The following is a 26,067-nucleotide window of genomic DNA, read 5'->3' as shown; positions in this document are numbered from 1 at the left end:
ACACCGCTAATTTTCAAGTGTAACATCAGATGAGATTTTGGGTTACTCCATTCTCTCACCACAAAAATAAAAATAGCAGTGAGATCATTTTGATTTTGCATGGCACAGTTTAAAAGTAAAACCTACCAAAAAAACCCTGCATTCAGCAAACGCTCCCATTACCTACTTCTAACTGATTTTCAATTTTCTCAGTAAAGTTTCCCAGAGTGCTTAGTTTTGCAAAGACTGCTACATGCTAGAACCTTCAATGAATCAACCAAATAGAAAAGTGGCACATTTTGCAGTGTGCAGGGAAAAACTGAAACTAAAGTAACTCATCAGCAACACAAAGAGGAAAGTCTGCAACCAAGTTTCTGACAGTAAGATCTAAGGATATTGTGACGGGAGCACTGGCCTGCTACTTCTGCCCTAAGCGCTGCTCCTCGGAAACCGGATTATCTCCACCATTTGACCGTACCTAAACATGCAATAAGAATGGATATGGCTAATGCCTCTTTTATTAAAGGGTAAATAATGTGTCTTTACAGTTGAAGGGGAAGAACGATGAAACAAGAACAGCATTCTCAAGACTAAGATGATTTCTGACAGCATTTCATAAATAAGAAAATCCTTCAATATTTTATTCATAGGTAGACTAACATAGTTTGGCTCAGACTGATTTTAATTTTTATTCAAAATACATCCTCTAGTTTATTGGGGTGTAAAAGACAGTTATAATTCTCTACACTTTTTTTTTTTAGTAACAGTAAAGAAACAGCAACTGGCTTTGTGTCTAATTTCTCCACCAAATGTGTCTGCGAACAATATTTTGTTGTGCTCCACTGTAGGTCCCCCACTGCTGTTTGCTGCGAAGCGTAAGCAGCCTGCCCTAAGGGATCACAATAATTAATTTTGTTCAAAACTACTGGCAGTGCAGAGAACGAGCGGGAATGGCTGGGAAGGAAGAAACTATTGAAAAATATGGTTACTGCATTTCTTTTGAAGATTACATTTCACTTGCACTACAAAAAAAGCAAAAGACTCTAAAGTCAAGACTGTAGTTTGTTGAAACACAACTCATTGCACAAGAATTTTCCTGATCACTGGGAATTCTTTCCTGATTATGCAAAAGAACGTACCACCCAGCTATCACTGGTGGATACCCAACATACCCCTTCTCCAAAGTGTATTTATACTGACTACACTGTAACGTTCAACTTTAAATTGTGTATTTCTATCAGTCTTTAAAATTGCTTTTGTATCAAATTTGCACAGCTGCCAAGTCCACTTTAAGGATGGAGAGGAGAGAGGAGAGAGGAGAACTCTGACCCATGGATGAAAACCATGCCTGATGGTTCTCCTCTTCTCCACCATCAGAAAGGCTGAGGCATTTCCTCGCAAGACAGCAGCTACTCTCTGTGCCAAAGGAACCAATTTTTTATCTGTCTGAAGGTAAATTCCCTAAAATAACCCCAACTGTTCGCACACTCATTGTTGCCCTTCACCTTTTTGCCTGTCTTGTCTAATGTAAGGTTCCTACAAGGTCTGGACAGAACTCAGTCCACCGCACTTGTCCCAGCAAGTAAAGCGCTGGCTTAACAGCTGGTTCCACATCGCCCAGCGCATCCTTGCTTAAGCTAGGTACCAGGTGAAGTCCTGCCAACTGCGCCTCCATTCTCCTCAGACCTCCAATGAATTCTGTAAAACAATGACACTGGTGGAGACACAATGTGCCCTGGTGGTACATTTAATAATCAGAGTTCTTACTGTGTAAAGGAAACCTGGAGTCCAAGTGCCTCTCTACTTCAAAACCATTTCATAATGCTTGTGAGTGAGCACACGGTGTAAACGACCTTTGAGAGGTGCAATCTGTGTACACTGAAGAGAACTGCATTCAGATACCTGGGTTAGCAGCAGAGGCCAAATATTCATTGGCGTGGAGAGTCATACTGTGTTCATGCCTTATTTCAACGGAATTCAGAAGAAATTAGGACCCACAATTACAAACCGAATAATTTTCTGAAGATCAGTTTACCAGGAATTCTATTCTAGGTGTAATTTCTTAGATAAAATTATTTATGCTCACCTCCTCCCTTCCCCCTGGTTTTTGGGTTCATTTTTTGTTTGGTTCTTTTTATTAAAGAAAAACTATAAACATGCAGTGGACACACAGCTACAACTGGGTAAGTACTTACAGATCCCTTTTCCATCACTCGGTTCAACATGACAACACCACGACTTTTCTGTTCCCAAACCATCTCCCAGAAGTGACCACAAGTATTTGGCAAAGGTCCCTGCAGAGACAGAATCCCCAGAAATAAGCATTATTTTCTGTTAATGTCAGTGCAGTGTTCCCCAGTAAAAGTTACTGTACTAGGCAATAAATTTAGACAAGTAATGAGCAACTTCTCATTTTGAACTGTAAAAACTTGTAGTGATACAGCTTTAAGTTCCATTTTCCCACTATGAATTTACCCATGAAAGCATGGTTAATCTTTTCCCCCCCATACATAACAGGAAAAGAGAAGTAATCTCATTTGCAAGAACAGAACTGGGAGTGAAAAATGCTGAGAAAATTTTCTTAGGAAAGGTATACAAAAGTAACGGGGGAACAAAACCTCACTGACTAACTAACAGCAGAACTGACATCTGCAAAATATTACTGTTATTCATAATAACTAAAAATTACTAGACTGAATGGACAAACATTCAATGCCATATCAGTAACAAATTATATGGTTTTCCAGAACCTTCATGGATCTGTTTTGGAACTGAACAAAATGATAACACTCCTTTTAAAGACTACTATCTATTTACAAAGTACATTTCCTTATAACTTTCTATCTGTGCTATATTCCATTGCTATTTTCTACTCCAAAGCCATTCCTCTGAATTTTGGGCTACACAAACCAGCACCATTTTGCCTCTCGTATTTCTATCCATCACTCTGCTCAAGCAGAACAGCAGGCCAGGGTCCTCAGAGAGCATGACTGGATTTAAATAAAGCCATTTGAATCCATTACATTCTGGATCAGAACACGTAACTAGTACCAGTGCACATTTGACTATTCCACACACCAATTCAAACCTAGGATCAATCACCCCTGTTCTGAAGAAGTGGAGTAAGAGCTGTGTGCACAGAATCATTTTCATATTGAACACTGTACTGCCCACTTCTTCCTTCGAAGATTCATCTTTATTCTCTAGAAAAAGGAAGGAAGAGCTGCTGCTTGAAAATATTAATCCCAGTCTACCTTTATCTAAAGCGTGGGAGGAAGGGTTAAAAAAAAAAAAAAAAAAAAAAAAGTCAAGACTAGAGACCAGGACAGTCTCCACAGAACCAAACATTTATGACAAACAAGAACTCCGGCACAGTTGCTAGCTCTCAAAATAAGACAACAGGGTATCCAGGTATTTTAAAATTTGTTACATAGATAGGTGTGGAATTCACAGATTCAGTGAAAAACAGCCACTTACCTCCCATGCCCCAAATTCCTATCACTAAAGTCTGTATTGATAGCTTTCCTCTCTCACGTTAAATGTAGAACCATCAGCACTGACCAACTTGGAGCTTTTGGAAGTTGTGTGACTAGGAGGCATGTTATTTGTAAATACTACAGTAACAGCGCTTTCAGAAGGATGTTTAACAAGAAATATGTGGTGGAGCTCGCTGCTTATTTGAAACAGAAGATCAGGTGCAATTCCCTAATGTAGTTTGGTTAACGTCTGTCCCACTCAACATAACACATAAATACCAGTTATATTTGAAGTATGATATTTCAAATAGGTTTTGAACATCTTGACATTCATACATACAGTTCTGCAAATGTGAAGCCCCCCAGTAAGTGAGGTTCACCTCTGTTCAGAAAGCTTAACAGGCAACTTAAGACTAGTGGTCTGAAGCCTTTTTGCTGACCTTCCCTGTAGAAGTTATCATTTCAATCACATCTAAACGTTGCTTGTGATAAGCCAACAAGCAGACTTCTAGAAATTTGTTAGCTTGTAGCCTAGATGTGTCCAAAGTCAAACGTACAAAGTGGCCAAAGTACTCTACAGGAAGCAGGAAGAAATAAGTAGCATTTCAGCAAAGTTGTTCTATGTGTATGTTTATATACACACACAGATGTTTATGTACACTGAACTAGCTTTACAATAAAGAAAACAAACATAATAAGGCTAAAGAAAACCCATGAAAAACAACTCCAATCACCATATGATTTTTATTATCCACTGCCAGAAATTACCTGGGTAAGGATGTAGCTCCTTTGGGCCTCTTCCATTTTTATCAAACTAGCATTGATATAGTCATTGTCACCTTGGTTTAGCTTAATTCGACTGTGATCAACTGCAGCATAATTAGAAAACACTGGTTAATGTATAGGCAACACAGCAATCCATGCACAATCTCATCAGATGTTAGGATCAAAAAAGCTGAGTTGTCCTGAAGAATGAAAAGAGCTTCATCGCAGGTAGCACAGAAGCATTCGCTGGTGCTGGTAACTCTGAAAATACAATATAGGTACTACAAGAACAGCACTACAGCGGAGCAGTGAACGTAAGTTGCACTCTGTCTTCCAAGAATACATTGCAAGAATGGAAGTATACGTGTCTGAAGTAATCGCAATGGTAAACAGCAAACCAGATCATACTGACCTGTTTGTACAGTTATGGAGTTACTCTTTTTAAATAAATCTAATTACACAACTGCTTATCTTTTGCAAATTAAACATTCAAACCTAACTTGTTCAAGGTTGTTAAAAAGTTTGCCTAAACATATATTGGACAAACAGAACAGAGACTTCTAATTCTTCTTATAGACATTTAGCTACTGTTCCCAACCCAAACACACCTTAATGTACAGAAAGAATGATCAAAATCCAAGTATTACAGCAAATGTGATTTTCGTGCTCTTTTGTTGACCTCAACTTGATCCACTTGGGATTAAAAAAAACCAAACCAACAACAAAAATCACACACACAAGAGTTCCCACATTTTGCAAGAAAGCCAAACAGATTGAAAGCAGTATTATCTAAAGGCAAAAAGGAAACCTTTGTTACTCACAACCTCAATTATTAGAACCGCTTAGTAAAGCAAATTATGCGCAACATTATTTTTCCTAGTTAATTGTCCCAAAGACTTCAATAACTTCTAACCACTAAGTATAAGAGTTTTCTGATATACGCAGATACTCCCATGTTGGAACAGAAGGCAGAAATTTGCTCAGTGACAGAGCCTACAGAAACTTTGCATTTAAACAGGTGGTAGTGCTGCACCCTCGAAGAGGGAAAGGCATCCCAGAAGAGACACTGGCATTTAGTGCAAAGGAGGTTTAGTGAACCAGCTGTGAACCTTCTTTAGTGTTTGACACATTATGTATTATTTGCTGATTCTTTAACTACAGTCCTGTACTTCTCTGTACTCTGTGTTTTTGCCGTTGCAGTCTCTCTTGCACCCTAAAAGTACAGCCTGCCAGGCACAGGTAAGCCTGACTGTTACTGTTTTTGTACATGGGAACGTGGAAGGAAAGACAGGCTGTGACACCAAACCAAGCTGTGCCTTGTACAGAGGACACATGCTCAGAGATGCAATTCCCTCCAGAATACGCCACAATAAACATTTCAGAAACTCAAGTCTCACACTAGCAGTACCACCTTTTTGCAAATGTCCCCCCTTCTCTTTCCAATTAGCTTAGATTTATTTTTAGCAGTCATATGTTTTAGGCAAGACTGTGCCCCGCGTCCCAATAGGGGCAGTTATGCTATACTGACTAGAAGGATGCTCTAGGAAGTATACTGCAATAGAAGGTTACTTGCAATTTTATTAATGCTCCTTCGGCCACCATTCTTCTCTAGCATTAAGAATTCAAAGGTAAAGCAAGTTCCTTTCTTCAGATTTCTGCTCACAGACACAGAATTTACTGTATGCTACTCTAGTATAATCCTATAGATACAATGACATACTGTGAGCTCTATCCCATAAATAAATAGGTTAACAAAAATAATTATCTTGGATACATATCCATCTAACAGAAATTGTGTCCTTACAAAGAACGTTTAGCTGTTAGAAGCCATTGGAGGTCAACAGTCAGTTACAAACAATGGAAAAGAAAGTGTACTTACAGGGGCTGACATCTCTGTACCTATTTCTATTTTTGTTTCTAGGATGTTTGGCCACTTTACATGGAAAATCACTGGCTTCGTGCCTGATGTCCTGAAACAAAAAATAAATAAAGTCTTAGATATGAATCCATCTAATGTCATCAAACCATTGGCTATTTCAAGACAAACACCCATTTGACTTCACATCTTCACTTGTGGGAATTCTGGACAGGAAGCACTTTGGGCTTCAAATTAAGAGCTGAGTTTAAATTTATCAGAATACAACACTAGCATTATTCATGTGTTAAAATATTATTATCTTGCATAATAATAAGTAGGAGAACATCTACCAGACATTATGCCTTTACACACCTGATGGAGCAGGGTCTCTGCCCCAAAGCTCTTTCATATAAACTGCTTTAAGAAATTGTTTCCACTATCAGTGAAACTACTAATTGTACTTCTGACTCAGCAGCAATTAGAAAACATTCATTGTGATACAAAAAAAAAAACTTGTCTACCCTCCTTGGCATCAAACACACACGTGGAGTGGTGACTTGCCTAAGATCACTTACATCTTTATCTTGAGTTATCAGCAGATGTCACGAAGCTGCAAATGGCGAAAGTTATTTCTATCCATAAAAACATATGCATCGTCTCAAGCATACAATTAGGGTTTCTTCCAAGTTTTCTTTTCAGATGCATATAACAGCTCAGCTATCTGAGACAATTTCGAAAGTTGTAATAAAAGGAATTCTGCTGTCCTTGGACATTAGTCCTAATTTGTAGAAACAGAACTTTGTGTTGTGAATAAATACTATGTAAATATGCAATTCTCAAAAATTATAGTACTAGAAACTTCAGGGTGAAGCTGTCAGGTTTAACTGAAATTAATGAAAACTGCAGGAATAGATTTATTGTAGAACTGGTATTTCAACAGCATAACAAGTTTAAGAAATCCTAAGACAGACATTGTGCATGCACATGAAATAAACAAATGAACCTAACCCAGAGGCCACTAAAAAAAAAAATATCATCAATAAACCCAAATTTTTAAGCTAAATTCACCACCTTTCATTGGATGAAATAGATTTTGTTAAACATAGTCAACCATGTGAAGCAGAGTTTAGTATTGCATGGTGTTGATCCACGGCCAGTGTGACCAGAGAACAGGTTTCTGCGCACATAAAGTTAGTGCATTTGGACGGCAGCTTGTGAAATATAGATCACTTGCACAGAAAGGCTGGGCACTCCTCTATTAATAGTTCCAAATTAGCTCAGGCTCTGGTTCAAGTTGTGGTAGCTTTCCAACATCAGAGTAGGAGGATTTTATACCAGCTCAAAAATCAAATGCAGGCCAAACTGAACTGTTTTTTTGTTCCTCTCAGTTTTGCATAAAGAATCACATACAATGCTGAAGATTTTTAAGTGGCCTATCTACTGCAGCTTATTCCTTGTTCATCTTTTCCTACCCCATTGTTCAAATACGTATCAATTTACACTGAATGCTACATGTCAAGGGAAGAGTTCTATTTTACATGTACCTGCTCAAAATTAGTACAGTATTCTGAAATGGCTCCTCACTGAAATAAGCCCTGACATCAGCTGCTATCTTTTTATAACTTAACACATGGCTGCCAGTATTTCTGCTTATGAAGAATGCAGTCTGGAGAACATGATCTTGACTGCCACAGTCTAATATCTCAAACATGAGGCAGCTAAAATGGGTGTTTTCATAAATTCATCTCTGACACTAGGTTAGTGAGTTTGTATTTTGCAGGGGTTTATTTTTCTGCTGTACTGACTGCACAGGATTAACAAGAGACAAAAACAGGGAACTAGGAAAAATGGTTTTCTCGATCTCTAACCACATTTCCCACAGAGCCTACATATGTCATTTTTTTTAAAGTGTTAAAAAAAAACAACACACAACCCAAAACCAACACAACCACCTCACCACTTAGTATTCACATTATAAAAACAGCAAAATGCAAAGCAAACCAGAAGACCCTTAGGCATTTTTGCTGTAGATAGTGGTTTAAATGAGCAGCAGCACTAAACTACACTGTTTCCTTTCACAGCATTAACAAATTTGAAAAGAATTGTCCCTTCTTTTAGAAAAGGAAACAGACAAAATGCTTCATTACAGAAATGGAACGATACAAAAGCACTCGAACATAAAAATACTATACTTAAGCATACATGTGTATCTGCACATACACACTACTCCCAGTCTTGAAGAGTTCCGCAGATTCAAATACCAACATCACGTACTTAAGGATCTGGAACTGGTAATTTATTGTTCAGGGAACAGAGCGCGAGCTACTACCTCACTACCAAATATTAGATAAAGATGCTACAATGCCTGAAGGTACTGAAAGAATAAGGGAGATCTAAGAGATGTGTACACCCATGGGCACAGAGAAAAGAAAAAGAATGAAGTTACTCATGAACCTTCCAGAAACAGACAATTTAAAGTGTGATATATTTCTGAAGCACATTTTAACAAACAAAAACTACGGGGTGTGGTGGTAATAAAATGAGGGACCTAGATACAGCAACAGGCAAGCTGCTGCCTTGTATGAAAATCCAATTAGCATATAGCACTTCATTTCTGAATGTAATGAATTGCCAATTAAATAGAAAACCCTCAAGGGCATGCACGCCTTAACTTCACTGGTCAAATCCATGCCTGAAAAGATGGGGCACACTTCTCAGCAATATGGGATAAAAGTGGTTTTGGTTGGCTGGTTTCATTTGGGGTTTCTTTTTTTTTTGGCTACAGCAGTTGCTAGAGCACTTAAAAAGTAACAAAATAAAATAAATATCTAAGATCACTTCCAGGATATGAAGCTGACTTTAGTGGAAATCAGATGGTCTTCAACAGGGAAAATTATTGGAGAGAAACAATCTAGTGACAAGTTACATAAAATGGCCACATCATAGGCTTTCTTGTACATTCCTTAAAATCGCCTGTTACTGATTATTGCAGGAGTGACATAAGTACTGGTGTGGTAGGTGTAGCCTCACAGGTGCTCAGGCTGTTTCAGAGTATGTCAGTAATAGTACTACAGGATCTGTGTGCTGGAGAAAGCTGGAGAAAGCAGAGTCATTCACAGCATGGAATTATTCTCCTACGAGGAACCCGAAGCCAGTGGTGTCATGAGAAGTGAAGTTCGTGGATCAACATGGGGATTGGTAAAGTTACAAAATACCTTCTTGAATCACACTCATAGTCACACTGCAGAGATCCTGTCATTTAAAAAGGAAGCTCGACATTTCATTTAAAAGGTCGTGCAATATAAAACTTTAAAGAGGAAAGGCTAGAACTGAAGTCAGTTTTCCAAAGTCAAATGCTTCTGGTTTTGAGCATGAGTCATTCCGTGCCACTCATCTCCTGGTTTTAAGTCCCATACCCTGTGCAAATACCCCCCAAATCTTCAGGGGTGGAAAGAGGAAGTCTGCTGAAGCACTGTTCTTCAAATGGAAAGTTCTCATAGCTGTTAATTTGCAGCATTGACTGGAATAAGAAGTTCTTTAGTGATTTACAGGACAAGGTTACTCTCCGTTGCAGGAATGGGTTCCGCTTGGCCTGACAGCATCACATTTCCTGCTGCAAAACGCAAGGGCAGATGGCTGTGTTGTTCAGACAAAAGGGATCAGTCCCATGAACACAGCCTTACTTGCCAGAGTCCTAAACATGTTCATCAGAAAGAGGTACTCACTGCAGCTCTCAGCCCCTTGTCCCAAAGCCTTTTGCACCAGAACACCTGACCCTTCCTCCCTTTCAGAAAGCTAATGTTAGTGATTCATTCTGTAGCCCACAGCCCTTTCTTTCCATCCCCCACAGCCTTCAAAAAACTACCCTCAATTCAGCCTCCTAACCCTTAACTACTCCGCAGACCTAGGTCTGTCAGCTCCCCCTTTCCTCAGTCAGTATTTCCTGCAAACTTCCCTACTTGTCCTCGCCACTAGTACTCTGCATTACGCTATAGCTGTCGTAAGTAAACTCTTAGCACAACAGCACGTTTGACTATATTCCCCCTATTTTGTTCAGACACCAACAGGAGATTAAGAAAGAGAAGACAGACAGCAAAATCTTCAAGTAAATATTAGGTATGATCACATGAAGAGGTGTTCCTGACATCAGCCATTCAAGCACACTGCACCGTTGCACAGATTTGCACGGCTGTATTTGCAGAAGAGAAACTGAACGTCCGCCCCAAAGACCTTCAGATTCACCAGAAAGGCTCCCAGGGAACTGTGCAGCAGGCCTCAGTTTGATCACACTGTTTTATTACACCATAAACTCTGGAGTAGCTCAGACTAAGATAATGATATACTGTCATTTTAACAGTTCTGCTCCTACAGGAAGCAGCAATTGCCAAGATCTTATCATGGGCTACAGAAGTGCACAGCAATCTATCTGCTCAGGCAGTCACACTAAGGAAAGCAATTCACAACAAGTATATAAAGACTTAAACAAAAATAAATTTTTAGCCTAAGACCTTAAAAAAAAAGTTTCCTCTTAAAGCTAGCACTGAAAAGAATTATGACACAGCTGTAAAAGGTAGAAGAGTAAAAGGAAAAAAAAGTTACTGTAAAGTCCAGTGAAAGCTGCCGTTTTCTGAGATGTCATTACAGGCAGAATGGAAATACCCTGACGATTATATGAGGTGGCAAAGACCTGTACAGAAGCCCACAAGAAAAACAGGTCCACAAAAAAAGGATCCACAATAAACGGCTACTTTACACAAACGGGAAAACGTCTCCAGATGCAGCATGTAAGGGAGCAAAATGACTCACTGAGCAGCAGTGAACTGACTCCTCAACAAAAGAACCTTGCTAAGATAGAAAGCACACATAGATCAGCTGTTCATTCAACCCCCTTTGACAAGGAAGATTGGATTTCTTATCCTATATTAAATTTTACATCAGGATATTTGGACAGGGACAAGAAATGAGGATGCAACTTCTAGATAACAAGGTCATCTAAAGATCAGGTAAACGAACAATTTCATCACATAACATTAACCTTAACAAGCTGCAGAATTTCAGCCAGATAAATGAAAGAAATGTAGATTTTAATACACCTTTAAAACATTGTATCTAGGTTTGCAGTTTTGCTTTCAAGTAAAATATGGTAGTATTGATTTGCTTATTAATCTCCCTCAAAAAAAGCCGGCTGGCTGGTATGCTGAGCTTCTTCCTGAGGTCAGGTAGCATGGAGCGAGAAAAAGGGGGTCATGGTTTAACCCCAGCTGGCAATAAAGTACCACACAGCCATTCACTGACTCCAGGGACGGGCTTGTTTAAAGTTCAACACCGCTATTACGTGAGTTAAAAAAAATAAAAACAAAAATCACACACTTGCAACATGGCTTTCCTAGAAAGCCCCCTGCCAATTCAGCACTACAGGGACAATCTGGAACAGGTTGTAGCAACTCAGCGTAAGCAGTGTTTCTGACACCAGTCAGCTGGTTGTAGGCACGGAAATAATCCCCCAGGAGAATGTAAACTGGGCATGATTGTGTTATTAAATCATATCAGCACATGGGAAAGTGTACTAATGTTATCTGGGCCCATGTTTATTGCAGCCAGCAAATATCAGAGATGATTTCTCACCACTAACTAGTTTCAACATGCCTAACTGTAGAAATTTAAGAATTACAAAAGTAAATCCTGCAGTACCTTATTGTACCCACTTCATCATGGTACATAACTGAACACTGTAAACACCCAATTAACAATTGCCCTGGAACAGTTCTCACAACTTGGGTACGTACTTCCATATATTTATTTTGCATGTTGTCAAAAGGAAGACATTGCTGTGGAATAAATCATTGCAATTCTGCAGAACTCAGCTGTTCAGATTCTCGCATTGCTTCAACGTCATTGCCTGCAATGAGGTAAAACCTATTCTTCAATTCTGATTTTTTGAGGGTTGCAGCAGAGCCAGGGCGATCAAAGATCTAAACTCTTATATTAGGTTAAAGAATTACATGAGACCTCTCAAATTTCAGTAAGTTCAAAATACAGTTTGTCCTTGAAATTTATGACCCATAACAGAAGAAGTTCACAGTAGCTGGCAGGAACACTCTACTTCTGCTGGTTTGTAGCCATGTACTCACTGCCAAAACAGGAAACAACTGAATGGAGGGTCAGTATAAGAAAACAACTGAAGTTCCCTTCTTCTTCACATCCATCTCTGCTTTTCCTCCCAGATATTCAATTTGCTCCAGAAGTGCATCTTCGATGTTATTGGAAGGAGAGACAGTTTTGAGAAGATGAAATGGCTTTTTCTTGACAGCTGTTGTGCAAAATAAAAGCTTAGCTACCTGTATCATCAAAGTCAGTGCCATGAAATAAACCACACTCTCATTAAAGCGTCAAGAGGTTCTAACTCAGTTACTCTTATACTAGAAGAAAAATAATCAGAGAGATGAGATCCAGAACTTGATTTGCCCAAACACTAGAGGTCTCCAGATAAAGAGTTTTGGTTTAACTGCATCTCAAATAGACTGGTGCACCTGACAGCCCAGGTATCTACGTATCTCCTAAAGGAATTTAGTCTGTGTAGCAAATCCAGACCTTAATTTGTCTGCAATATGGGGTTTTTTATGAGTTTAAAAATGTGTAATTCCCAGCCTGTTAGGTATTCTAGGCTTTGTAAACTGACAACTATGGTTATAAACACAGTCTTCCTTTCCTCTTTATCTAATATTTTCATTCTGACATCTTGAAAGCCACCTAACAGCATTACAGCTTGTAGAGCTACCACCACCAAAAAACAAAACAAACCAAACAAAAAAACCCAACCCCAACACACAAACCACGAGGTGAAGACCAGTGGTAAAGAACATGTATGTAGACTTCGTAGGCTCCTGGGAGGGTGGGGAGGGGAGGAAAAAAAGCCATAAAAACCTGAGTACTAGAAGGTGACGGAAGGATAAGAAAATCTTTTCTCACACCTTTTCACAGCAAAACCAGAGCGCCGTGCTGCATTACCAAAATATTTTCTAGAGTTTAAACAAGCTGTATATGACAAGTTGCAAAGTAGAAACAAAAGGACAAGAGACGCCCTTGGAACCACTGCAGATAGTTTACAGTTTCTCAAGGGGATCTCGGACTTCACAATATAGGAATCATGGAATGACTTTTTATTTATACTCACTCAGAATCCTCTACTATCTTTCATGAGATACTACATACAGTGTTAATAACCTCAGTTAATGCTAAGAAAGCAAGACTGTACTATTGCTGCTAATTCTTGCATAATCCATTAGCACAGCTGAATCTTAAGATAAATGAGATAATTTGGTTAAAACATAAATAAATAAATTAGATAATCAAATATAAGATATTCTTGGTTTTGAGTGCCCCTTTTCCAGCAAGGTTTACAAGTGATTCAGTGAGTTTCAAGCTCTCTGCAGCAACATCACTCTCTGCTCACTGTTTCATCATTTGTATAGGTATGTTGTTCACTTTCATGGTTGTTAGTCACTAATATTTTAAAGCTTTAACTGCTTTTTAAATAAGTTGAGTTTGTTTTGGGTATGGAGTTTTGTTTTTTAAAATCATCATGCAACTATGTAATTCTGCCCCGCAATTCCTACAAAATTATGCAAATATATTCAAACACATGCTAGACTTTCAAGTATTCAAATTCATTTACATGGGTCTCAAAAAGCAAGTTAGGTTAAAGGTTTGAACATCAGTGTATTAACACCAGTTAACCTACACTAAACACTGAAGTTCAGTATTATAAGTTCAGTGTATAAATCCAGAAAGCCTGACTCATTTATAAAGCTCAGTGCTCTGCACAGGACAAGAAAAATAATCCAGTCTTTTAGAAAGGTTCGAGGTAATCTTTTGTTTAAACAATTTCAAGGATTGTGCTAGAACAAGGGCAGATGATTTCAAATGAAAGCTAGTTAGTCTGGTTTGTGCAGTTAATACCACTAGTAACAGCTGGTACTCATGTATAATTTTCCAACTTTCTTTTTAAATGTAGTATCTAGTTTATAGAAATAATTTCTTTTGAAAAAATCCACAATAAATCTGAAATGAAAAACTTTCTAATAGCAGTCTAACCAGCAGCCAATTCATGCTGTATCTCTCAGTAAGCACAGTCCTATCTACTAAAAGGTAACAGAAGACAATACCATGTTGACATGGTTTAATCCCTAACAGTTTTATCCAAACCCCCTTTGGTAGAAGGATAAAGTACTTTTTGTGTTACAGGCATTTGATCAAGCTATGAAAACCCACTTCATCTTTAATTACAATCAGCAAACTAAAATCTGGGTTTTGCTCTGTATTTAAGCAGGTAATTTGATGGATGAAATCCCCAAGTCTTGACAGAAAAGAATCAAAGTGACAGAAAGAATAAGCTGAAGTATTGTCCTCTAAGTTTTTCACTCTGTTTCAGGACCTATCATCAGGTGGTTGTTCTTTACCTGTCACGATAAACATAGGGATAGTCTATTCTTGGAACCCTGAAAACAGGCTGTTCTACCAGGCAGTGGTTAATTCATCTTCAGAAGATCAAGAAAAGGTACTGAAATAAAGGTAGGAAAACAGTGAAAATTCTCGTTCTAGGTAAGAGCAAACCAGTTGGAAACTTCAACAACATTACAGGAATTACGCGGAATAATTCTTATTCAGATTTCTCTCTCACCTTCAAAAACAAAACAAAAAACCCCACCTTCAAGAGTAAGAAAAAAGGCTTTATTATTTTCAGTCACTTCAAGTGATATCTGAAAAAAAAAAAATCACTCATGCTTTGTTAATATCAGAAGTTTCACTCTAGGCAGAAATCAATATACAGAAAGTGAATCAGTTGAGCCCGACTTCCTGTAAATTGATTTCAGCACACTGAAACAAGCACATTTAAAATATCGAAGTAGAATAATGTTCCTGTAAAAGAACACAGGCACATACTTCCTTTTAATAACTTACCCTCCCCTCCCTTCACACAGAAGGCACGCGTGATTTGATCTGTACAGGTACAGGGCATCAAAGCATGTGCTCTGGTGCAGGGACAAAAACTTGCTAACAATTATAGTCCTAATTCCTGTCAGCTGTATAACAACAGCAGTAAGCAATGAAAATCATTACCAGACCCTACCTTAAGTTGTTTTTTCCCCCCTCCTCCAGGTGCCCACTCCAACACAAACTGTCTCCTTAATTTTGATAAATACAACAAAGTCACCTGTGGGTTTGTGGGTTGAGTGTTTTTAAATCATGTCTTTCCTAATGAAACTAGTTGCTAGCTTCTTGTAATGTATTTAAAACTTACATGCTTAAAATATATATATAAGAGATCCTTTAACTGAATTATTATTTCAGAATTTAAACCTGGCCTGGCGTTTAAATTGACAACAATGAAATATTTTGGATACAACTGGCATTCTGCAGTCAGACCCACTTCCATCACTACCACCACCTGAGTGCCCTCATCAGGCAACAGATTCAAGGTCTTCTCATTTAAAAGCTGAACAGATCTTTACAATTCTTCTTCCTTATCTCCCGTCTTTTACCCCAATGTATATGTCCTGCTCCGAGACTTTTGGTTCTGAACATATCCTGCTCTTCTATTTACTTGGGCATGCTGGCATACTACCCACTAAAAAGAACATAAATTTTCAGAGTATCTGGCATTTTAATTACTACTGTTAACAAGGAATTTGAGAGGCTCCTGAGGACTAGGTATTGTACCAATACAGAAGGACAATATAATCTTCTGCCTAAAGAGACATTTAGGCAGTTGTTTAGTAGTGGATCTACTGTCACTGTTTAAGGCCCTCTAAATCACTTGAGGAGACTATTAACGTGCTCATCTAATGAGCTGTAACCGAACTACAATTACCAAAGGACCCAGAGCAAGTCCTGTGGTCTTGATAAGTAATTCCACACTTGCCAAGTTTGAAAGCAAGCAGCCTTGCATATTTGAGGAGCTGAAGGTTGAGTCTTCCTACTAAGCCTTGATTAAGGTTTTTTTAAAAAGACTTAATTTTAGATTAAAACATATACTTCACATTCACTGAACTACAAATGAAACTTGTCTGTGGTATTTGTGTCCTTTCACCTTTTCCTGGAAAGTATGTTGACTAAAAGCCAAACAAACAGCACAGCACTTTAGCTGCTGAATAGACAAACACCACAGTCATTTTGCAGTGGACAGGACAAATATTTTAAAGAAACAAAATAAGATTACAAATGTTAGATTTTTTTAAAGAAACGCCAACATTTGTGCATTTCTTCTGCCAGCAGTTTAAACTTACGCAATTGCAGAACTTCCATAGCATTATTTTTAATCCTTTCATACATGACATGACTTAAAATCTGGATTACTAAATGGTATCTTAAAAACTACTGGTCACATTAACAGAAGACTAGTCAAGTCCAGTATTTCCTATCTGCAGCAATATATGCTCAGCAATAACATGCAGAACTTCTTCAAATAAGAGAACTGTCAAAGACACAAAGGCAGGCTCCAGCTCCCAAGTGATCTTAATTTTGTCAAGGTTCTTTTCAAATTAAGACACCATATGTGAGATAGAGATCTAATTATGTAGCACGCACCATAACTAGAAGTTACCAGATTAAAACAAAGTCAGCATTAGAACATCATTTTAGCAAGCCAGTGCACTAAGTTTAAAAGATGCAGTTCCACCATAAGGTACATTTCCACAACATGGACCGTACAAGAAGCTCACAGAGTCACTTTCCTGATGCGTTTAAGAAATCATCCACAAAAGCATAACACAAATCAGAGCTTCCAGACAAAGGGTGATTCCCCAGATGTTCCAATTAGTATGATACATGTATCATGCTCCCTCCCACAGGGAAAGGCAGTTTTGCAGTGAAGCCAGAGCCCTGAAGTTGACAGCACAGAGTATGAGCCTACTGCTAAACCAGACGCCTGTCCTGGCAAAGGGTCTCAGGGAAAATGACAAGCAGTCCCAAAACACCAACCACAAATAAGCTAGGAACACAACCTCACCAACTAATTAGCTTTCCCCCTTGTCTCTAATTGAAACTAATTAGGTAGCCTCCATGGAACATCAGGGATCTGGGATAGGAGTAACACCATGAAGTGTCCCTAAGGGACAGGCAAAGTATGTACAAAATACCCAAGACCTCAGCAACACTTTGTGATGTGGGTGAAACTGCCATCTACTACGAAATCACCATCTCTCCTAACTCCATCATTTTGCCTACCCAGTAGAGATAAAAAAATTATTTGCCAAGCTTTGGGGTATTTTATAGTTCTAATCCTCTAGGCAATCCTAACAAGTCAGAGAAAGAAAAGTTACTTTCTTAAAGTCTCCTAGTGCTAAAGCGTTGGGTTTTCTGGGTTTGTTGTGGTGTGTGTCTGTCCCCAAAAGTTTGATTTTTACACCCATACATTTAGCAGAAGGCATCTGATTCCCTGAGTAAGACCGCAAGGATTTTTAACGCTGCTCAGCAAATAGGAACACACTGTTTTACAGTTTTCAGCTTGTTCTGCAGCACTACTTTCTGTTGCGGATGGATGATGAGATTCAAATAGAAAAAGAAACCCATATCTCTCTCTCTCAAATGGTGCCATATCTACATGAAAGTGGTGGTCATCCAGTTTACTAGTAATGAAGACCAAAGACAGTTTACAAATACTACTGGAGAACAGGAAATGAGATGACCTCAGAAATTTTGGTGAGTGCTCAAAATAAGTATTAAAAACTAGGTAGAGATGGCTACACAGAGACAATTCGATCAAAAGCAAAACATTCACCAACATCAGAGGTCTTGTAGCACTAGATGTCACTGAAAACAGAAAATCTGAGTTTTTAAAGAGCTCCAGACTTCTCATATTTACTTATCAAGCTCCTTACAAATTCAACAACTTAACTTGGAACCTTACAATACCTCCTAAAAACCACTGTGCAACGAGTAATAGGGGAAGCAGGAGACTGTACACTCTGAGATTTATCATCAATTCATATTTGCTACATTGTTAACATGGTATTAGAATTTGCATGCAATGGGAAAAGATAGGCTGTATTCAAGAATATGCACACACATAACCCTTTGCAAGTTCATTAGAAACTTAAAACTACAAAAATATCCTTCTAGAACTTACAAAGGAAAATATCATACATTTTTTCACATCACTGCTATTGTCCTTTGGATGCCCTAATGTCAAGTTTGTTGTTGCTGGCATTGCATTCCAAAATAAACACTTACGTCAACTTGGACTGCTAAAACATTAAAGGGTTTCAATGAGAAAGAGACAGGCCTTTATGCTAGTGATTTTGATCTACCCTGTATCTTCCAAATCCCCCAAGAGTAGTGCAAATGCGCCAGTTAAGGAAGTCACCCACCGAAGACAGCCAGAATACACCTCTTGGTTGCTATTATGGATGCTACTTGTGTTCTCCAAGCAGATTAGTTTTCATTTGCGATGTTTGAACTCATTAGGTTTCTAACTTAGGAGTCAATGTTTCTCACTACCATTTTAGGAATCCAACCACTTCGCTGTAATGCTCTTGGGTAGACAGCTGTGTTGGAACAACTATCCATTTCTCCTTTCAGGAGGGAGGCTGTTTCTCTGAGCAATTTTTTTAGGCTCTTGTAGGAATGCTTTTGTCTTCCCTGGTCTCTAGAGGCAAGGGAAGAAAGTTTTAGATTAGTTCCCCTACCCCATCATTAGCACTACAGAAAAAATAATTGTCATTGGAAGCTGACATCATTCAGAGCCAGGGAAGCTAAGCTGGGAAATCATGCATTTCCTTCACCTTTTTGATGAGAAAGTCTTTCTAAATACAAAAGCACTTCTAGATTAACTGTCAATGGCCTATTTTCCATAATGACACAGAACCAGAAATAAAAGGATTATTACTTAGGAATCAGAACTTCTGGAGTTTGCCTAGTTTTCATTTTCTTGACATGAGTGGGTCTGAAAGTTTCTTACCATCATGAAAAACAGAAGTGAAACCAGGATTTTATGAAAACAGGATTCACTTGCAAGCATCATCATCTACACCCAACGCTGACTAAAACTGAACTCAGATCTTATCTACTGTAATTTAGAGGGCAGAGTAAGCAAGCTATTGGTGTTAACAGAAGCAAATAGGAACTAAAATAGTTTTCCTGAGACTTAACTCTTATCTCAAGTTAAACTGGTTTATAATGCCGTTAGAAAGTACAGTCAGTTAAAGCAGTTTTAGATGCCAGCTTGCCATATGTTATGTTAAAATTAGACTGATTCTTTCTAAAAAAGCAACAAATTTATGCATGAAGTATGTCTATTCGGTACACACAGATTTTGAGGAATGCTTTTGCTCATCCAGTAATCATTGCAAAAAGTACCAAGTAAAGCTTATTAGAAAAAAGAAACTAGTTCAGAATGTCATTTTGAAGTTAACCTTGACAATACCTCATAGAACTGTAAATACTTTACACAAATTAACTCCACCAGCATTGTTTTCAAAATTTTTATTAGTTCAGTTATTGCACAGTCTGCAGAAGTACAGTTAACTGCAATGATTTTTAGATTTCAGGACATAATTTATAGGAATTTTTACAAGATCCGTACAATGATGGTATCTCAAGGATCAACAGGAAAGTATTTTGAATGCAAATAACAGCATGCAAGAAATTCTTGTATAATGGAGAAAGGCAACTTTCTTAGAGGGCAAGAAAGGGGGAATACGTATGCTAGACATGCTATATGTCCATAACTTACAGAAAACAACATTACTTCATTCCAGTGCTCATGCCTCTTCCTCTAAGGAAGGTTTCAGCTTGAATTTGTACAAGTCATAGACAAGCTTTTAGTGTAACACAGCCCAGATGCCACCTGAAGTGTTCTGTTGTGTCTATATATTCATACTGTTAGTTTGATATAGAAAGTAATGGACTGGTTGCACTAAAAACGTTCATATTACCTAGTTTGTCACACCTATATTGTGTGATAAATACACATTAATATAATTTTTAGAAGCAATAACATGGGTACCATTGAGAACTAGAGACATTATAAGCTGGCTAAAAATAGTAAATTGAATTCCTAGCTTAGTCAGCTTGGCAGAAACAGCTGTGTTCACTGTAACCTTTAATTATTTTGCATATTATAGGAGTTCCAAAGGTTATTTCCCTCTCAGAAACCTACTAAATTAGCCTTCACAGCACAATACTGTTACCATATCAAATTCAACAGCAACAGATTATTCAGACTTTAGAGACTTACCACTATTTTTTTCTGTAATGTTTCATTTATAAAGGCATATATTCTTATTTGATAAGGTAAAGGCAATCTCCTCTCTATCTGGAGCATTCAGAAGAGCCTGTCTTAAAAGGAAAAGAAAAGGTCCAGTTCATAGCTGCTTGCTTATGAACATGTACTTGTTGTTTAAAGAGCTCTGAACTCTAGTTTCAGTAATCAATGCACAAAAATGTTCACATAGCTCCTGTATCTATTCAGCAGCAAAACATGAAACAGACTTGAACACACTTCTCAAACACAACACACCAGAACTGCCACGAAGGTTTTTTGTGAGCCCTCTGTGTTTTAAAAACAGTAACCTGGAGGCTGGTATTTTGGCACCCTTTTTGTTCAGATGATGGAAGATGCATTAGCAACCAAAAGTAATTTTTTTGCCAAACTGTACATTTAATACTGTGTAACTTGGCCACACAGCCCAAGCTTCTGCTGCATAATCTTCTGAATACACGACATTACACAGGTGAGACTTTCAAAATGCTGACTGTCCCATCAACAGTTAAAATATTACTGAATTTACATGGCATAAATAGTGGCAAGCCAATGTTGAACATGTTTGAATATGAATTAAAGGTCAGATTTTAAAATTAAAACATAGGTGGCTCTACACATACCAGATTCTTACTCTGCAGAAACAGGTATAGCAGTGATGAAGAATGAAAGATGAGGAGCAACATGCATTATCACAGTGCATTTAAAATTGTCATTCACAAAATAAGTCATATTCAAGCCATCATGTTGTTGCTTTATATGTATTATGTCAGTTATTTTATTAATATTTTTATAAACAGGAAAGGTAAGAGAATAATTTCTTGAAACATATTTCTATTGGTGAAAGCTTATTTTTATATCTGCTTTTTCTAGAGACAACTATGAAAAACTACTGTAGCACAAAAATCTGTGTTAAACCTTCAAAAGAATAAGCAAAGAAATACCAGTAAATGTTTAATACAGAATCATAGAACGGTTTGGGTTGGAAGGGACCCTAAAGATCACCGGGTTCCAACCCCCAGCCATGGGCAGGGACACCTTCCACTAGACCAGTTGCTCCCAGCCCCATCCAGCCTGGCCTTGAGCACTTCCAGGGATGGGGCAGCCACAGCTGCTCTGGGCAGCCTGTGCCAGGGTCTCACCACCCTCACAGTGAAGAAGTTCTTCCTGATATCTAACCTAAATCTACCCTCTTTCAGTTTAAACCCATTCCCCCTTGTCCTATCACTACAAGCCTGTAAACTCTGTTCATTACTCTGAAACACTGAGCAACTGCAGCCAGAGTTTAAAGTGATTATTTTTTCTTTCATGGCTAAGGGGTGTCACTGTATAAATAATTTCATTCGTGTTGGGTACTCCAATAATCTAAAAGCTAAAATTTCTAATATATTTGCAAATGTTAAGGGAATAAAGTCATCTATGATTACAGCATGGCACATACTCACACCATGTCAGTATTATTTTTGTATTCAGAATACTATGGGACAGCCAACAGCCATATTTCCAACTTTCTACCAATACCATATAAATTCTCAGTTATGAGCTTGTATTTAGAGGAAGTACTGAAACACACAAGAAAGGAAGTGGCAGGAATTGTTAAATAGGAAGTTGTGAACTCTGCATTACCTATTAAAAAAAAAAAAAAAAGAAAAAGAAAAAAGATATCTACATCTTATTTAGTGGTAAACTTCATTTCCTTGAAGATGTTTGTACCATATGTTGTTTTACTGGATTTCTTCAGATGCAGTTTTCAAGTTAAAAGTGTGAGGGGGGCTACTAGATTTATTTAGCATCAAGAAACCCTGTTCATTCAAAATGAACCATATGTTACAAACAGTACCAGCTCCATAATGTGAGTGGTTTTCCCTTCTGCATTCTGTTTCTTCCCTACAAATTAGGGTATAATACAAAATCCCAGCAAGTTCTAATCTATGACATGAAAATGCTTCGCACTGTTGGCCATTAGTAACAACACAGGCAATGGAACTAAAGTTTCATTCTGCCAAAGCATACTCATTACACTATTACCAAAAGCTTTTTACCATTTCTAACATAATGAGATTCAAGTTTAAAGAGAATGTACAATTAACAGGATTGCACAAACCATGTTCATGTCCCTGCATGCAGAGAAAGGCCAAACTCAAGCTTTGCTCCTACAGCAAACAGTCATGCTTTTAGTAGTTATGTTTTTCAGCATACTACCCAAATGCTTATTTGGGAACTTTAAGTAGCTCTAACTGCTTAACTAACATTTTCAGAAAGAAGTTACAAATATCCTTTCTTAAACTAATTTAGAGAAAGACTTTTGGACTGAAATTTGGAGAAACACACCAGATTACAAATTCACATGAACAGTTTGTTTCAGCTGGGATCTATTTAATGTGGCTGTTGCTGTTACAATGACAATTGCCCACTTCACTGTACTTAAAATATTCAAATTTGGAAAGGAAAATTTTAGTGATGATTAAAAGCATACTGAATTAATTGAATGGTGCAACCTACAGGTTGCCAAGCTACTGCAATGCACACAAAAACCTTCTGAGAACAAACAGTACTGCTGAAAGCAGATGTTAGATAAAGCAGAATTAGGATACTCCTGTTTTCCCACATGACTGTCTAATCATGTTTTTAGGAAACTAAGCTAAGCTAGTTTAATATTAAAGCTTACAGTTTTCTAAACCTGAGATGATCAGGTCACAATCTATGGACCAAATACAGTTTTGGGGATAAGTCAAACACTGATGCCATTTCCCCTACTCCCCCAAACGCAAGCTTACACATTTGTTTACCTGACTATATGACTGTCAGGTCATGTAAGGGCTGAACAGGCCATGTGACAAATGCATCAACGTTGGTTGATGACGAGGACAGAACAGACTGTCCAGACTTCACATGGCTCCAGGACAGAGGGGCTGGGCACCTCTGGTTTACACCAAGGTTTAACAGAAAAAGTTGCACTTAAAAGCTGGATGTTTATGCAATTACTTCCAGAGTGGTAAATGTTTTCAGAAAAAAAAAAAAGGCAATACTTTTTTGGAAAGAGAAACTTAACCCTTAAATGCTGACAGCAGAGATATAACATTTACTGAACTGCCATTCATAGAAGTTAAGCTGCTTGGATCTGAGGTAGGTTTCTGATCACTTGCTTTACTAGCTGCCCTTAACACACAAATAATGCATATTAAGTCTTTAGTCACTGTGGATATCAACACTGCATTTTACTTATCATAAGCATAATTTCTAGTGTGTGTTAGCATTTAGTTCTCACACAGGAAAGGTGAATAAAAGCATGTCTTCAGAAAAGACAATGTGTAAGAAAATCTGCCCATGGCCAACAAGCCTTAGAACTTCCTGTGGAAAATACAACAACCCCTCCCTTAACCCAAAAGCAACCATACCTTAAACGTTAACATTTATTCTACAGGTTATTATTTCTCCAAGTTGCAAAGCAATACTTTAAGACACTGACAGAACCAATCCTGTGTTACTAGAGACTGTTTTAACTGTCATTGCAGTGAGAGAGAGCTTTCACCTCCAGCTGTGCAGGTCATCTTCTCCCATCTGAAAACAACTCAAGAGTTTAAGAAACAAATGTCAGTGTTAAATAGGAGCATCACATAATCAAGATAAGCTTTCACAGACATCCTAACAGCACAGATTAGCACTCTGCACTCCAGTACATGAAAAAGACTGCAGAACTGGACAAGCTAGGCCTTCAAAGGACTATTTAATCCTCCCCAGCCTAATGAAAAAATGATTTGTGAGTGAAAGTTGCATGGATCAAACCAGATAAACAGTTTTGCCACTTCATCCATCTACTAAGACTGCTAGTTTAAAACAATTCACTCTGAGAACAGCAATTGATTGAGCAAAGCCAAGCAACTACCGTAACTTCTACCTCTATGATGACAGCATCCTCTCTGGAAATGCATGACTCCTATTACCTCCTAAACTCTTCCACAGCCCAGGCACAGCAGTCTGTACCTAGAGCCCCGCAGCTCCACTAGGCTCTTGCTCATCACGTTCCACCTCCTGCCAGCCGAAGCCAGTTACCAGTCTTGACTAAGCATGCTTTAAAATTTGGTGGCTGTCTCGAACCCTCATTTGCAGTCTTAACACACACCTAAAACACTTGCAGAAAATAAAATAAAAAGTATAAATTGCAGTAACCTCCAAACATTTTTAAAAAAACCCTTCACTCCATCACATCCCTTTCCATTCCTCTGCCCCCCCAAAAGACCGTTACACTAAAGGCTTCTGAGCTCTGATCCACAAATAAAGGTTATCAACTATTAGAATCACACAAAAATGCCTCCTCTTACACAAAAAGTGCTGACAACAAAGCATTTTTACGATAAGATTGCATTATTTTTCTCCAAGTATTCCAAGATAGAATTTTGCATGTAAAGAGGTAGTTTTGTAAGGAGAACACACTGTTAGCAAAGACTTTTAGCACAAGCAAACCCCAAAGACGTAGACATTATTACATGAAAACAATAAATGTTTGAGTGTTTGCTCCTAACTAAGTAGCAATATTAACTTATTTAGCTACTTTTAAAAGACAATAAGCACACAACAGTTTTACCACCCAAAATCCTCTCTTCATGTGGTGGAGAATTTAGCAAACAGCAAATAAGGAATTTCCTGCTGTCAGTCAGTCAAGAAAAGTAGCCTGTACACTGGATTGTGCAAGGCAAAGCCTAGCATAATGGACTTGGCTCCTAAAGGAGGTTCTGAACGGTAAGCTTTACACAAATTCTAAACAAGAAATCAATGACAAGTAAAACTTGTCAGTAGTTTCCATGAAGTCTTTCTGTTCTGCCTGCTTCTTGACAACTTTAAAAAGACTTGTAAGATTAGACCTCTCCACTAACGCTCTCATGTCGGCTAATAAATCCAGTAACTTAGCAGCTGTAAAGATTTTACATATTTTCAACCTCCTGTTCCGATCTTTCACCTCTAGTGAAAACAAGACGAGTCTGACAGACACAGAACAAACAAGCTCCAGAACCTGGGGGTATCCCTCGAAAACGGGGCTGTTCCTGAGCCTGCCTCCACAGAGGACAGCTGACTGCCACGGGGTTTTGAACCGCTGCCGAGATGTCCCCTTTCCCCAAGCCAAAACTACCCGTGCTCACCACCTGCTTCCACCTCTGCTTGCCTCTACCAACCAGACCCAGCCTGCCACATGGTCTTTCATAGTTTAGCTGTCTGTTAATAGGTGTCAGTTATCAGAGTGATTATCACCGAAAAACTGAAAGCAATTGCTATCTAAAGGGAAATTATTAATGAGCCATCTATGTATTTATTGCTCACTTGCAAATCAAAAAACCAACCCCCCCAAGTCAATATTGCATTTTTCAGTTCACTACCAATTCAAGCACAGCTAAGAGTGGAATATGCAAGGATAAAAAGAATGGGTTTGCTGGTTCACAACACGCATTGTCCTTCACATATTTACTATAGTAGTTTTGAAACAGTACAAGGGCAGATCTGCTCTGGTCATGAAACACTTCAGGCCAGTTCCGAGAAGATACCAATACTGGGAACGAAAACATTGTGCAAGTTAAAACAAGATTCTTGTTCAAGTCATCCCACAGACACTGCTGGGCACTGTGCAGTTCTAGGTAGCAGCTGTGAGTTAAAGTAAAAATTCTCCCTTGTCAGAAGTTTAGGAAACAAGCAACAATGTTGCTTACCAATGTAAACTGTAATGGGAATAAACAAAC

The 26,067-nt window shown here is 38.3% G+C and overlaps 1 protein-coding gene across 2 annotated transcripts in view; it reads right to left on the bottom strand.

The window, feature by feature from the left end:
• Positions 1-26,067, bottom strand: part of PTPN1 (protein tyrosine phosphatase non-receptor type 1) — a 46,048-nt gene that overhangs the window by 10,766 nt on the left and 9,215 nt on the right. The window contains exons 2-5 of one of the 2 annotated variants that reach the window (XM_056353125.1): positions 20,315-20,415; positions 6,100-6,190; positions 4,224-4,324; positions 2,175-2,273 (exon numbers count right to left, since the gene is read on the bottom strand). In XM_056353125.1, coding sequence (XP_056209100.1) covers positions 2,175-2,273; positions 4,224-4,324; positions 6,100-6,190; positions 20,315-20,401 — 378 coding nt within the window. In that variant the 5' untranslated portion in view covers positions 20,402-20,415. The remainder of the gene's footprint in view (positions 1-2,174; positions 2,274-4,223; positions 4,325-6,099; positions 6,191-20,314; positions 20,416-26,067) is intronic. The other variant, XM_056353124.1, reaches the window with a different exon arrangement.

The sequence above is a fragment of the Falco biarmicus genome, chromosome 10 (assembly GCF_023638135.1).
Source record: "Falco biarmicus isolate bFalBia1 chromosome 10, bFalBia1.pri, whole genome shotgun sequence".
In the NCBI taxonomy this organism is placed as follows: Eukaryota; Metazoa; Chordata; class Aves; order Falconiformes; family Falconidae; genus Falco; species Falco biarmicus.
This window is presented reverse-complemented; position numbering and strand designations above follow the sequence as displayed.